Consider the following 15768-nt stretch of genomic DNA (forward strand, 5'->3'; position numbering starts at 1 on the left):
TTTCAGAAGAACCATTGTGGATCTGCTGAACAGAAGAGTTTGCTAGATCACAACAGTCACTATTGCTATATTTTCATCCTAACCTTTCCTGCTCACAAGGCAATTTTAACTGAACGCAGCTGCGAGGGCAGGGATTAAGACACAATAATGGACAACCCTGTTGTCATTTCATAAAGCAGCTTTGGACCTCGTGTTTTAGAGACGAATAGAGAAATGTAGCTTATGGCACAATCACATAAACTTAATGGTATTCAATGTACCTATATAATTAAGAATGGCATGGTCAAGATTGTCATAAATCATATATGCGTTCTTATTAGTACTTCTTTCCCCAGACACTTTATCTTCAAAGTAAAATTCAAGTATTTTGCAACTCAAAGGTGGCGAGAAAGCACTTTAATGAGGGTGGGCGCTTCTCAATCAATTTCAAAGTTTTAAAAATCGACTGCTTATGTGACCATCCTACTCGCCCAAGGCGGCAAAAGCAAGATACCCAGGCTGTTAAGGGGTCCATTAACCTTCCCAACTACCAAGCTTGAATAACACTAAAAAGGGATCAAGGAAAGTATATATTTGCATTGGTGTGGGACGGTGCTCCTCTGCAATCATTCTTCATTTGGTTTGTCTGCTTTCTCTTTCATCATAGCACTAGAGAGAACTGGAAGAATAGCGAACAAATAATTGTTCTGGAAAACAAGATTTATGAAAAATTATCAGTTTAATTTCTTTTTTTTTTTGGTATAACAAGCCATCTAGAAGCATTGGATTGCACCCTTTTTGGACGTTTAATACAAAGTGACATGGGTTTCAACAGATCTATTTCACTTCCTTAAAAATCAAGAAACTCATTAGAGCCCCTGAACAATTTCAATTTACATTCCAAAGCCAAAATGTCCATTTGTAAATTCAACTTTGGAAAGAAAACGCGGTCCAAAAAAAAAATACAAAATAAACAAAGGTTGTTAAACGGACAGGTTGGTGTCGATTTTAAAACAAGCAAAGTTTCAGTTTCTTTTTTATTTCTTTCAAGTTTTGGTGTAGGAATATGTGCAGATGCGAATGCAATCTTTTTCTCATAAGTGCTTAGTCCAGCAACAAAGTTTTGGTGAATTCAATTTGGTTCAAAACAATATTCTTTAGGTGACGATTCATAGTGCTGTTGAAACCAAACTGCCGTCTATTGTTGGAAAAATGAAAATCAACTTCATCTGGAGAGTCACTGCTTCTCAAATAATATTAAAAAAACATGTTGAAGCTTTCCCATATTTCCTTTGGTCGTCCTGGTCACCAAATTCTGTGCCAACGCACATCACATACATCCATACATACATACATACATACATACATACATACACACACACGTCCATACATACATACACACACACCCAATCACACTGTCCTTGTTTGGAAGTTCTGCTGAATTTCAGTGAAGATGCTAATCTTAGCGAGAAATGTCTGCGGCATAGTTTTTTCTTCTTTTTTTTTAGTTCCGTAGAGTTTTAAGACTCAGACAATATTAGGGACACCTTCTGGAGAAGCTTCAAACGGTCTCTACAAGATTCGGGAGAAACACATCCCAGATATTTCAGAGCTTTGCTGTAGGTGCCCCTCGGAAATTTCTTCACAAAAAAGGGCATACGCTTCCAGTTTGCTTTCATTTCCCGACAAGGAAACACCAGCTTCAGTGTAAGAGCACATGGTGGAACAATAGGTAGCACCAGGACACCTACACCCAACTTGTCGTCTTGTTGCTGCTAGGCCTCTTAAGATTCACATTCACAATATCACGTCTTGTGCAAAACAAGCAGTCTAAGTAGAAAGAATGCCCTCATGTTCTAATAAAAACTGTAGAAAAGGTCAGCCAACACCTTTTTGCCGTCCCATATTTATCTGCAGAGTGAGGGCATCTGTGCGTAGACAGGATAGGCGAGCCTGACGTTTAGGGAATCGTTATGTTGGACAAGCGACGTATGCTGGTAGTGAAGGACTAACTCCTTAAGTGTGCTGTACAGGTTATAGGGTTCAGCAAATCCATATCCCCGTGTAGTGCTGTAGATTACACAGTGCTTGACCTCCCCATCAGCCCTGCACAAAGCAAAAGAGAAGAAAGTATGAGTAACATCCGGGTGGAACATAAACAGAACACGTCATTTAAAGTCACACGTGACAAACTCAAACTAAAACCACTTCAATGAGGCAGTGAATAAAACAAGCAACACATAATGCCTCGGTGAGAATCCTATTCATTATATCAATGGTACGCTTGAATAGTCACTGTTTTCTGTTCAGCCAAAACAATAGTTTAATAACTTTAAGAGCCTGGTGCGAAACAGACTTGGAGTGTGAGTGAAATGTATTCCCTGGTCTTATTCCAGTTTAGTTTCTGGTTCATGTATTTTTATTTTTTTCCAGCCACATAACACAGCAAAAAACGCAAACTTATAGTAAAGGCCGTATTCAAATTTTAACGGCAAGTAAACATCACATTCTGACCGTAAATGACGAGTAGCACAGGTCTGTTTTTGAGTTCGTATCAAGCTGCAACTTCTACTGGAATAATAGAAATAGTCCCTAAAATATACTTTTTTTCCCTGACCCAATTTAATGCAATAGAAAAAGAGGCCCAAACATCATATGTAGGGGTGCTTCAAAAGTTGCAGAAAAAAATGTTCAGTCGACCTGGAGATTCTAAGTTTTTGTCTGACATCTTGCCATAGTGAGGGTGCAAGGAGGATGGAAGCTTAGAGAGCCAAAGATCGAGGCTTCAAAGCTATTAGTATCAAAAGGTTCAAGAGAAAAAGTGGCTGTCTACAAATCCTGGATATTCCACTACATCGGATGTCTTTCTCTGGTTGTTTCTTATTTGTAGAGTGGTTCTCTAACGTGCATCATCTCGGCTTGTGGTTTAATACTAACGTACCAATTGATTTTGCCCCCCCCACGAATGCTGTTGTGATTCCCCTTCCATGCTGGTGACGAACCCCAGCCGTCATGCACTACGGTGCTCGTGTGCTGATGACGGCTGGGGTTCGTCATGGCCCGCCCGTGTTCGTCCGGCGGCCGCACACGGGAAAAATCGCAGCCGCACGGAAGGGGTTAAATAGGTATGCCTACAATGTTTTTTTCTTACTAGTTCATAGAAGAGTTAAGGAGGGAAGCAACATCATAGAAGACATCTGGAAAGCATTAGACATGTCCTTATAGGGGTTTGTGATGGTCTGCAATGTTTAGGTTCCCAAAAAATCAATTACATGTTTGAGACATTATATAGGGAAAAACTGAAGTTTTCCCTCTCATCCTAAAATGAAAAATGTTTTGGAAAAACCTATCCAAATGCGAATGCCACTGTTCGATTATATGGCTTATAATGCATTTCGCTGTACAGGTAATTTGAAATGCATTCTTTTGTAATGCTTTTTATAGGTAGGAACCCTTCAGTAAGTGTGGTAAAAAGCTATTTACATACAGAGTTGTGATCTTTTTTTTGGTCAAAGCCTACCAAACAGCACAACTACCTGGTTTGCTTACAACTTCTTGTGGGGAATCAGAAAACTTCCCTGGGAATGCATTGCTTACTAATGGCTTTGCAATTCACAGTTGCTGGCTTTCTATTTGCTCTCTTTATTCGCTTCAGGCTTTCCAGTTCATCTCTTCCAAGAGCATTTTTATATACTCTATCCTGAAGAGTATTAATTTTCTATAAACAGGCCTTTACATCATATCTTGTCACATTTGCTGTGCCTTAAAAGACAGCGGTCAAATTTCAGACCCAGTCTTCTGAGGGAGCTTGGTGTTTACTTTTCTTTCTCAGACTTCAAAGTGAGAGAATTTATGTGACAATCCTGATCGGTAGAAATGTGAGAAGGCAGGGTGTAGGATGTTATTTTTTCTAGCACAACAAAAATTAACTGCGCTGATATTTCAGAATATATCAGAATTACAAAACTACAAATGAAGCACATTTTTTTTTAAATTCTGCAGCGTGGTGGAAACAAATATTTGCATACAATCAAAACACATCAATATATTAGGCAATGACATTTCCGCAGATTGGGTGTGCAGTAAAACCATGTATTTGCAAATATAATGGTCATTTCAATTGAAAATGGGTTGGTGACCTAAATCTACCCATTCCACTTCACTACAATCTACCCCAACCTACTCCACTCAATCTACCCCACTCCACTACAATCTAAACCAATCCAAACAAATCCACCCTACACAACCCCACCCGAATCTACCACTCTACAATTACCCCACTCCAATCGATCCTACTGTAATCTACCCCATTTACCCCAATTCCACTCAAACTAGCCCCTGTACCCTAATTCACAGTACTCCACGGTATCCTACTTCAATCCACCGCACTTCATTCTAATCCACCCCAATCCACTCCAACCTACCCGATCCACTTAAAGCCAATATACCCCACTCCACCCCATCAATCTACCCCACTCACATCTACTTCACTGAACTCAAATCTACCCCACTCAACTTCACTCCAACTCAATCTACCCTACCACAATCTACTCCACTTTACCCCAACCTACCCCACACCAATCCACTAACTTCTAGCCATGCTGAATAGCAGCCACAGTGGTGTACAACATGGCTAAAACACATCGCGAAAGCCAATACCTCTTGCATATGTGAGACCTACTGGCTTTGCCAATGCTTGTTCCTCAATGGTGTGTAGGCTAGTTTTGAGGAACATAACCTCTTCAGTTAAATCATCTAGTTTTACAATGCTGTCAAGTTTCAATGGGGTTATTGTATTGTGGACAATTGGGTGGGCAATAATGGACTATTTCACTTTATGCTACTAGAAGGGTCAGAGGTGGACAATAAGGAAGACAAAATAACAGGTTTTGAAACGACCAATAATGAACAGTCAGTGGAGCTTGTAAGTATCTTGTTAGAACTGGCATTTAAAGAGTGAACACCAAGTTGAGAAGTGGCATGCTCCGGAGATTAGGGCGCAAGTCTGTGCAGAACAGCAGGCGCTTGAAAACAGTAACAAAAAAGCAAAAGCAGAGATGGCCAAGCTAATAAGTTAAAACGTGAGGTTACAAAAGTATATGAACTTACACCACAGAGCAGGCATAACATCCTTTTTTGCTACTTTCTCGTATTAAAAACGCCCCATCTGGTTTTCCCTGAAGCAAGTCTTCTGCTTGCGTGCGATTGAGGTCTCCAACAAACCATGTTTTTTCATCGTAATGTGGGATATTTTCTTCTTCGTTTATAATATAGGTACTGCAAAAGAAAGAGCAATAGTCTCAAAGCGTTTGAAAAGCACATCACTCTTATATCGAAAACAGTTTAAAACCCACAAATTACCAATATAAACCTGTGCAAATAAAAAGCCAGCTCCAATGCTCTTAGTAAAAAAATGCAAAGACTGGCTCCAATCTCCCCATGTCATCTTACGTGCTTTTAAGCACTACACTGCACTTTGTTCTGAAAACAAAAACCAGAAGGAAAATACTGCTCGCTAGAGCTCTCTTGCTGCCACGAAGGATGTGCTGATAAAGTAAAATTAGTGTTCTAGAAGTGTATACATATTCGGGAGACGTTTCTATTTTTCATTTGGCCAATTACACGGTTTTTTTAATTTGCATATAAATAGCTTCACTGAGCAAACAAAGTCTGTAAGTTATTTAGGATTTGCAGACTTCGAGACCAAAAACTAGACGTCCTAGGTGCCCTGTGCTTTGGGTGCAGCTTATGTTAAGTGTATATTCAGTGGAGATCAAAAATTTAGCAAGATAAAAAACGAGAAATTCACCTATGAAACAAATTATCTTCATATTGGGCAAGTAAACTCACAAAATTGCAAGAAAGCGAATCCACCTAGTTTGCATTTTGACCAGAGTAATGAAAAGAAAAGCATTTTTAAATTAAATTATACATGAAAAGAAGTGGGCTGTTGAAAATGATGGAAAACGTCTAGAAAAAAAACAAGCAACATGTAAGAATTAGGTTAATTGCCTGTAACTGTGGTTTGCCAACACTAGATCTTTAATAAATTAACATGCCTGAATCAGGGTCGAAGTCCTTAAGGGAATGACTGGAACGAGTGTTATGAAACATCCAATCAATGCCGGAGAAGAACTACAACCGTGGGCTACACCACAGACATATCATTTCTGTTGTACTCCTGCTGTGTTGCAAAATTACAAGACTTGGGATGATGAACATGCACATGATCTACATTCCCCGACCTTTCCTTTTGTACACCCTTCTATACGTGCACCTTACCCAGCTGCATCTCCCTTCCTTTACTTCCTCTTTTCTGCTATCTTCACTACCTCTTTTCGCCGTACCCTGCTCTTCCTCTTTCACTCGCTACTCCACTCCTCAGCTCTAACTCCCCACTCCTCCCTTCCATCTCATGCCCTACACTCTTTCCCAGATCTTCCTCCATTTCCTGCACGCCCCTTTCCGTGCCCTGCCAACCTTTGCTCACTCCTGCACCCATTCTTTCCCTCCTTCCCTGGTTGATACCCTTCCATGAGGTCCCTTCTACATAACCTTTCTTGCGGCCCCTTCTCTTTTATTCCCAACTTCCTTACCATCTTCTCGTTGTCACTCCCCAATTCTCCCCCACCAATCACTCGCTGTACTTCCACTCTTTCCCTCACTATCACCACGCGCCCTTTGTTCGTTCGTGTTTAGGCGACTGAGACCGTCGGTCGTTGTTACTGTTACTATGTAAAGGCAGACTATACTTTGTGTTCATGAGCTACATAAAACGTTATCCATATATGAATGTAGAGCACAAGAGTAAATGTACTCACTCATCAATAGTCTCATTGCTGATGCCCAGCCAGTCATTTATCCGCTTCTGCCTCACTCCTTTATGATTAAGCCACCTGCCACAAGAGAAGAAAACCGATGTATTACTTCAAGGGTTTCACGAACAGCTTGGATACAAATCAGTCAGATTGCACTAAATGTGGAATCTTGTGAACTTGAGGACAGGATCGAGAGAAACACCAGTAAGAAGTAAAAATGTTGCACAATCGGTAAAACTGAAATAAATCGTAGAGTTGGTATTTTCCCAGTTAAAATATTACATCCAAAATCATAAAACTTGGATGTAAAGGTGTACGAATACGATAGAAAAATGGCAATGTTGGCAGTTTACCATACAAGGTACAATTTGTGGAAGCACCACATTTCAAATAATTCCCTGTAAATTCTGCATTTTTTCCTCATGTCATGAGCAAATACTGCACATCTACGTGGCTTAGATTAGAACCGGCAATGCAATAAGTGGAGTGTTTAGCCATGGAGATTTTAATTGTTGGTGCACATACTTACACCAGGTACTGATCTCGGATCTTGCGCAACTGAATCAGGTCAGGCTTGATACTGTTCATTTTTTTGTCCATTTCTCGGTTGTCCAAAGCTTGCTTCTTTAAGTCCAACTCTAGCCGCATTTTGCTATCATGTATCTCACCGAGCCGAGACTTCAGCTTCTCAAAATTGAGCATAATTCTAAAGGAAATTAAAAATAAACATTTAGGAAAGAAAAGTGTACTGCATTGCATAGACATTCAGCAACTGTATTTACAGGCTGAACTTCAATTATATTGATCAGGTAAGTGGACCTGAAAGAACTTTAAGGAAAGAGCAGGATTTGAGAATCTGAAACAGAAGCTACAGCTATTTATAATAAACTAGCAGCCCTAGTTTCCAGTAACAGAGCAGGGAATGAGAGCATAGCTCATGATAATCTAGTATACATTTATGCCCTCTAGTTATTGAAAGAAACGCTCAAACTATGGTTCTTGTGAGGAGAATCGTCTAAAGATGTGCATGCTTGTAGGGGCATTCTGGTCGCAGACTGCCAACACGTACTGCTTACAGGAAATTCCCCCATTATATCACCAATCCCATGAGTAAAATAATACGATACAACCAATGTGGATTAATGTGGTGCAGAAAAGAATCTGTGAGGCCTACCGTTCAATTTCAATGTCTGTTCCATCCTTGTGTGATCGTTCCGTGTACTCCTTGCTGTATCGTTCCTGAGTGTTACACTGCTCCTCGAATATTTTAATTGTTTCATTAAAGGCTTCGATCGCAGTCCTCTTCATCTGAATTTCCTGAATGGAGACAAGGGCAGGGTCAATGAAAATGACTAATACAGTAAATATTGTCAATCAGAATGAATAACTTTCATTGACAAAAAGACTAAAGCTACCTCCATGCAGACTGTGGTCTCCTTAGTTCTTACCCAAAACCAACTCAGGGAAAATCTTGAGCTGGTAATGGACAAAGGTCCAGGAGAGCAGGATCCAGGCAAGACTTTCGTTATATCAGCACAGGATAAATGTGCACGTAACCGACTGAAGTAGAAATCACTCATAGTCAGTGGTTAGTCTGAAAGTCTAGTATGAATCTGGCCTCCTGGGCCTATGTTAAACATTGCCCAAGAATACAGGTGTGATTATATAACGTGTCCTTAAGCTCATGGCTGGCTTCCGGACATTATCCTGCTCGGGTCAACCAATTGTTTCTTTTATGTGCTCAATGCCTTTAACCAAAGCTCTGCCCACGTAGAAGAAGTGCACTTCAATTTAAAGCTGTACATATTACAGACCTAATAAGCACTCAATTATACTAGAGTCAGGAAAATGGTCAATGTACAGTTTTTGCAGTATAGAACTAGAAGAAAAAAAAGTGTAAAACATGAGGGCTAAAGCAATGAAAAACAGAACTGAACGCAAGAGAGAAAAACAGAAAGGGGGAAAAGAAGTGTAACAGGGATAGAAGGAATGTGGACATTTGATAAGGCAACAATCAAGCTTAAGAATGCCTCAAAGAGAGAGCGGTCGAGAAGTTTGCCCATCTTCTGAGAAGACATCTTGTATCTAGAAAGCACTGCAGGATACTTCACTTCGATCAAATCAGACATTCTATGAGCTAGAACTGGCATTGCCAGAATTGGGGAACTATTTATTGCTGCTTTTGAACACCTGTTAAACTGCAAAGCATGGAAAGGTAAATAAATGTCAGAAGGAATGGGCCACCAAATGTGCCCTTCAGAAGAACCACACTGAAGCTGGACACAAAGTAGGGACATTTATAATTATTTCAAGTAGTGAATGTCACCATTAAGTGGAACATTCTTCGGAAGGCACACAGATGATATTTTTGTGAAAAATGTAGTCAGGCCATCTGTCTGCTTACACATGGTTAACTGCTGTGAGGGCTTGAAAAAGAAATATAGAAGTGCAGGTGCTCCATGTCCCAGAGTACCTGTTTGCTGCTCAAAAGTGTAGGCTCTAGTGGAGTGCGGAGAAGTGCCTGTACTATCCCTTCCATATTAGAGAAGCCACAATATTGAGCACCTGATAGTACCTGCCCATTTAAAGCTCAGCTCCTGCAAGATACATTCAAGGATAAGTTGTCCCGAAGCAAAGAACAAGAGATAGTGCTGAGGTGATTGGGTCAAGGCACCTATTTTCCAATGGGCAAGGATGTCATCTGTGGTAGAAGACAATTAAACCCAAATATAAAAGTGAATGTCAAAGACCTCAGTCTCTTGAGCAAAATATGGACACCACAGAAACGCTGTGCTAGCTGCTTCACCAAGGCCATATGTCATTATTAGCTAATTTTAAGTTCCCTAAAGCCATTCAAAAACAATTACATGTGCGTCAGCATGGAGGAATTCCATATATCAGTCCTTTCAATAGTCCGTATACAAATGGTAACTAGTCACGAATGCTGTGGGATTTGCGGCTACTGCAGGATGTACGGAATCCACCAGGAAAGAAAGGAAGGAAGCACTGGTGCCACAATGGGGGGGGGGGGGGGGGAGGGGGGGGAGTTCATAGCATTACCCCAAAAACTGTTTGTCCTACAACTAGAGGGCTAAAGTTTTTTTGTTTGAAACGCTTTATTGAAGAAGACAAAAACAGTGGTAAGCAAGAACATCAGCAGAAACAGTAAAGATGCTTAAATATAGCATGGAATATTAACAGTGCTAATGTCGATGATTGGGAAGCAAAAGCATTATTATGGGGATTTTAAAGATACAGGGAAAGGAAGGGTGAGGGAAAGAAACAATAGTATTATAAAATATTAATATTAGGGATAATTACGGCAGACTGACAAATGGTACACATCATCAAAATAAAACATAGTGAATAAAAAAGTGGTATAGTGTATGAAACCTGCAAAGGATAACAAATTTACAAAAAGGAGAGTAAAAGTCCTTCAAGGAGGTTTAAAATTTTCTGAGTTAACATGAGTAGATTTCTTTAGAGTCAATCGATCCAGGTATGTGGTGAGAGGTAACCAGTAAAGATCTGTGTTACGTATTAGTTTGCAGGAAGAGGCAAAGGCGACATCAAGCCTGTGTGGAAACATTTGTAAGGGATTTCCAATTGGCAGAAATGTGTTGGAATGCGAGAGCAAGCATGAGATAGAAGAGACCACGCGAGTGCACAGGAAGATCTAAGGAGTCTGAAAGACTACCCAGAAAAAGAGTGGTTGAGTATGGAACAGAAAGCGTGAAAATGCGAGAAAGATATGACCAAACTTTTCCCCAAAAAGCAGAAACAGCAGGATAGAAAGAGAACAGCTGTAGAAGATCAGCATTTACAGTACCACAAGTCCAGCATTTAGAGTCAGAAGAGGGAAGGACACAGGACAAAGAAAGGGGAGAAAGGTAAAGTCGATGATATAGATAAAATAAAGATTGAGTAAGAGAAACAGAACAAGAGATTTTTAAAGATCTGGACCAGAGCTTATCCAAAAGAGCAACAGACCAAGTACAGTTCAAATCTGTTGCCCAAGCAAGCTCCAATTTAGTTTTGGCACAATCTGGGTTAGGAGAAGAGAAAAATGTATAAATAAGAGATGCTTTAGGGAGAGTAGAGAGGAGTGTAAGAAGAGGAGATTGAGGTGTAAATTAAGTTGAAGAAGGAAGAGAATAATAACGATCAAGAAATATTGCCATAAGAGTAGTACATTTTAGTAAAAAAAGAACGTGGACAGTAGAAGAAAAGTTGAAATTGGGGAAAAGAGCAAGGTAATAAACCATCAAAAAGATGGTTAACCCATATGACACCTTTTAACCTCCAAGATGTCCAGAAGATGGGTCTATTATTTAAAAGGATAAGTGAATTATACTAAATGGGGGTAATTAAAAATGATTCACGCGTGATGGTAGTTGGGAGAACCAAGGGTTTTAAAAGAGAAGAAGTATATTTGAATAAAGGGAATGAAGTATAAAGAGATTTGGTAGAGAAGTGTATCATTTCACCAAAAGAAAAGGGTAATAATAAAGATTGTTCAATAAGGAGCCAGAGAGGAGTAAGGGGGGGGGGGGAAGGCGCTGATGAAAGCCAAAGTGATGCCTGGCCTAAAGAAAAGGATTTATGGTAAAGACGGAAATCTGGAAAATTAACTCCTCCATTAGGTTTAGGTTTGCGGAGGGTTACAAGAGAGATTCTAGGTTTTTTATTCTTCCAAAGAAATTTCGAGAGGGAGGAATCAATACGTTTGAAATAGAGGGCAGGAACATGAACAGGTAACATGGAGAAAATATAGATTAAAATAGGGGCAATCATCATTATTAATTGAGTCCAATCAACCCCACCAGGAAAGAAAAAAAGGGTTCTAGGAGGAGAACAATTGATCAATTCGGGACAAAACTGTGGACATATTTAATTTAATTGAAGAAGAAACAGAGCTGGAGAAACAAATAGCGAGATATTTATTCTTTGAGCTATTCCAGGCGAAGCCAGTCGAGGAAAGAAGATGAGGAAGACATGTCTTTGTTAAAGGAAGAATTTCAGACTTGTCTGAGTTAATCTTATATCCTGAGACTAGAGAGAATGAATCAAATTCGGATAGTAAAGGGGGAACAGCCACTTCTGGAATGGAGATAAACAAAAGAATATCATCTACATATGCAGAAAGTTTTAATTTATTACCATATGGAAAACCAGAAATTGAGTCATTGTTACGGATGGAGGTCAGAAATGGTTCAAGAGCTAGGACAAAAAGAAGAGGGGATAAGGGACAGCCCTGACGAACCCCCAGCCGAAGATAAAAAGAAGAGGAAAGCTGACCGTTTACGAATACTGAGGCTTTGGGCGCAGAAAGGGCTGAAGTTTCTTAAAAAGTTGGTGATGCTGATAAACCAGATAAAGGTAATTTGAAATTGAATCCATTCAGAAAGAGGTTCACAAAGCACCATAACAATAACTAAATTATTCCCATAATTGTTGCATACTTTCAAAGAAACAATATGTAATCTATGTACATAAGTCAAGTATTAATAGGTGGCTTCTCAATCGCGCATGTTTAACCACAAAATAGAAAATGCACCATCTAGCACATGTGCTCAAGCACTGATTGATTTTCAGTACTATTTGTATTAAAGGGTCAGGACTGGCCCTTTCTGATCTTAAGCAACAGAACTTAGATTGACATCCAGTGCAAAATGTATGAAACAGAAGGAAAAGTCAATTAAATGTAACATCCATTTTGTCGCCGAGCCATAACATTTAGTATATTGTGCACAGTAAACATAATAAAAGGTGTATAAGAAAGAACTGTACACTAAAAACCAAATTGTCACCCAACTGCTGTACGTCTTAGCACCAGACGGGAAGGACATGTACGGTGGCTGAACAGGGTTCTCTGACATTCATGTACTTTCAATGTTTTAAATGGGTCTTTAAGAGCTTTCAGAAGACTAGTAAGTAGGACTGTGAATAAAGCAACATATGCCACAGAATCAGATTTACAAACAAAGTCCATGAATACACGTTCTGCTAGCCTTATTCCTAGGTTTGATCAGCAAGCTTTGAAAATTGGTAGCAATATAGTGCAAGACCGGCATGCAAAGCATTAAAGACTATTGGATTTAGCACCAACCCAATATGGTCACCCTTTTCTAGATTCTCACGTGGGGTTAAGCAGTGCAGCACAAAAAGGACAGGGACCTGTGGACATGGAAAAGATGACTACTGTCTAATGAGGGAATAGGCAAGTCACGAAGACCAGGCAAACATATGAAGTAGTTGGATCCTTTCAACAAATATTCAGTGGGGGCTGACTGAACCCAACAGTAAGTCTTCTACACTTAACTAACCTGTGATGTTCTGGTGTATTCCTCGTAGAGCCCATCATAGTTTTTGCTCTTCTCCTGATATTGGCAATGATATTCCTGTAGCTTTTTACCAACTGCGTCTATGTTATCTTCTTTTATCAGCTGATCCTGAAAGAGAATGAGATTATTTGAGCACAGATATGAAATAAGAAGGCACTAAAAGTGTTCAAATAGTTTAAAGTACAGCTCAAACTACATTAAACCAACAAGAATGAAGCAACATTTGTAGAACGCAAGCGTGTGAAAGCACAAAATCACTGCTCTTGACAACTGCTAGAATGCTCTGATGAATAATTAGAAGAGCCCAGTAGACCCCTATGTTAGGAGACAGAGTTACACACAAGTAGAACCACCTTAAAAACAGCCATATGCGAGACATCAAGGTACCGAAATACCGCAAAACTCCAATTATCTGAATTGTGGGCGATTCTAGGTATGTCATACTGTCCATAAAAATTTGAAAAGGGGTTCATGACTTGCAACAAAGGCGTGCCCTGGCAATTACATTTTTTGGGGCGGCAGGAGAGGGTGTTCTGCAGAGAAGGTAAGGCCCTCCATTTATCGGTGGTTCCTTTAATGTTTTTTTTTCTAAGCCATTAGAAATATGGTACACTGTTGAACCGGGACTTGCTCTCACACCAATAATGGTTGAAAATCTATGTCACTAATCCCTGAGGATCAGAAAAAAATGTGTGGAGATCTCCAAGAACATTTGCCCTTCTGCTGTAGCCGAGGACAGAAGGTACAATCTTAAAGCATTTCAGCCAAACCATTTTAATCAACTTGGATTATTTGATGAGTCACTAGGCCAGATTACAAAAGACACAGCTGCAACTATCAGTAAGGAACCTTTTAATTAAAGTTCAGCAGAATTAACTAATGCTTCAGTTTTAATAAACACTGTGTGGCATGCCATTTAATATACAATGTTGAAAGCCATACTGTTAGACTAATCAGGCACATACTTGATTGCGTGTTCATGAAGTGGCTAAAGTGTATGCTTAAAAAAGGCCAATATGCTTAAGTACAAAAAAAGGTCGAAAAATAACCAATTTTGTTGTGCTCGGCAAAGAAAGAGACTCATGTCACAGTCTGCCAACCTCTCCTGTCTAGGGAAAGGAAAATAAGTGAAGCACTGGGGCAAGAGGCAAAAACACGCACAACGACAAAAAAGACTTACCAGACAGGTCACATATTAAAACCAACGGAAGACCTTAACAAATCAAAATTGCTCATCTAGCCACAGCTTGCTACTTGGCAACCACTATGCCCTGGGTGAAATGAGCAGATAATGGGTTTAGGGTAGAGAGGCGGGGGGGGGGGGGGGGTATCGGGTGTGGCTGCAGAGCAATAAATCAAAACCAGACAGGTCAGTAAGCAGAAACTGTTGCATGTATCCCGATACTTTAACCGGGAGACCACACACAGTGCTGAGTGGACATTTTGACAGTATTTGGAACGAGTTCCTTGAATGGAATGAATTTGTTTCTGAACAAGATGATGTGGCAGACAGGGATCAGCCGAACTGCTCTTCTATAGACAGCACACCCTCCAAAGAGCATGTATGTGTTTACTGCAACTGGCCCCTTGTATTGGGTCCTCAAAGGTGAAACGTTCACTTTGGCTAAAATGCTGGGCAGGCTGTGCCGGTCAATGCAACGCGCTTTAATTCACAAGGCGAGTGACAGGTTCTGGTAATAAATATTTTCTCCGACTAACTTAAACCTTGTTGAGAAAGTGGAGTATGCTGGATAAAAGATCTTGACAGCAGCAGTTAGACCAATTGTCTCTGGACTTGTATCTAGGTCCAACATATATAAACCTCTTGAAGTATGCAAAGCAGCCATATCAGGATACTCAGAAAAAAACACTTATGCTAATCCATATGTACACCAACAACATGAATCTGAAGGTTAGTGCACCCTACTTCGCACATCGCAGTGCTGTTGGACTACAAAGGATGAATGGTACGTGCCACGCTTACAGTGGAATCTTTACGGATCTTACCTGTTGGAACCTGGACACTGGATACAGCAGCTTCAAGTCCAGCTTCGGGTTATACTGGGCAAGGGACTCATGACGGTAGTGGTTAACCAGCTCCACGACAGAACTAAACGTCAAAGGCTCCGAAAAACCGTATTTGCCATCTCGATGATAAATCTTGATTAGCTTATTATTGCCACCCTTTCTGCAAAATAAAAATGCCAACTTTAGAGCCTGTGCTGTACATTTCATTACAGCTTGTGTAAACATAACAAACCCAGTTATAAGACCGCTCTGTGCACCTCATACCATAAGGGTAGGCTGATACAGCATTAGGATCACCAAAGCATCTCTCAATGCTGACACTGCACAGACTATTACAGCTCTTAGGGTCGAGATACCCGACGGAAAACGGATTTGTTGGCTGGAAAATGGACTGATGACAACTCAAAAAGCATCAGCTAAAGTAATAGCAGAGTAAACGTTTGCTTCTTTTTCAAGGGCTTCGGGAAGCAAGAGCATTTTGAGTTCATGGGCTCTGTTAAATTATGCTTGTTCGTTTAAAGGACCCAAAAAGAAAGTACAGCACTGTATTGACTGTAAATAACTATTCTAATATCCACATGTCATTTTCTGTAGTTTCC

General features: G+C 40.1%; 1 protein-coding gene across 2 annotated transcripts in view; it reads right to left on the reverse strand.

The window, feature by feature from the left end:
- Positions 1-699: 699 nt before the first annotated feature.
- The window catches only part of PIK3R3 (phosphoinositide-3-kinase regulatory subunit 3), a 34721-nt gene continuing 19652 nt past the window's right edge, over positions 700-15768 (reverse strand). For both annotated transcript variants that reach the window (XM_086952337.1, XM_086952338.1), the window contains exons 4-10: positions 15149-15329; positions 13124-13249; positions 7972-8114; positions 7327-7503; positions 6801-6875; positions 5089-5256; positions 700-2085 (exon numbers count right to left, since the gene is read on the reverse strand). In XM_086952337.1, coding sequence (XP_086808463.1) covers positions 1887-2085; positions 5089-5256; positions 6801-6875; positions 7327-7503; positions 7972-8114; positions 13124-13249; positions 15149-15329 — 1069 coding nt within the window. In that variant the 3' untranslated portion in view covers positions 700-1886. The remainder of the gene's footprint in view (positions 2086-5088; positions 5257-6800; positions 6876-7326; positions 7504-7971; positions 8115-13123; positions 13250-15148; positions 15330-15768) is intronic.

This window comes from Lissotriton vulgaris, chromosome 1_1 (assembly GCF_964263255.1).
Source record: "Lissotriton vulgaris chromosome 1_1, aLisVul1.2, whole genome shotgun sequence".
Lineage (NCBI taxonomy): Eukaryota > Metazoa > Chordata > Amphibia > Caudata > Salamandridae > Lissotriton > Lissotriton vulgaris.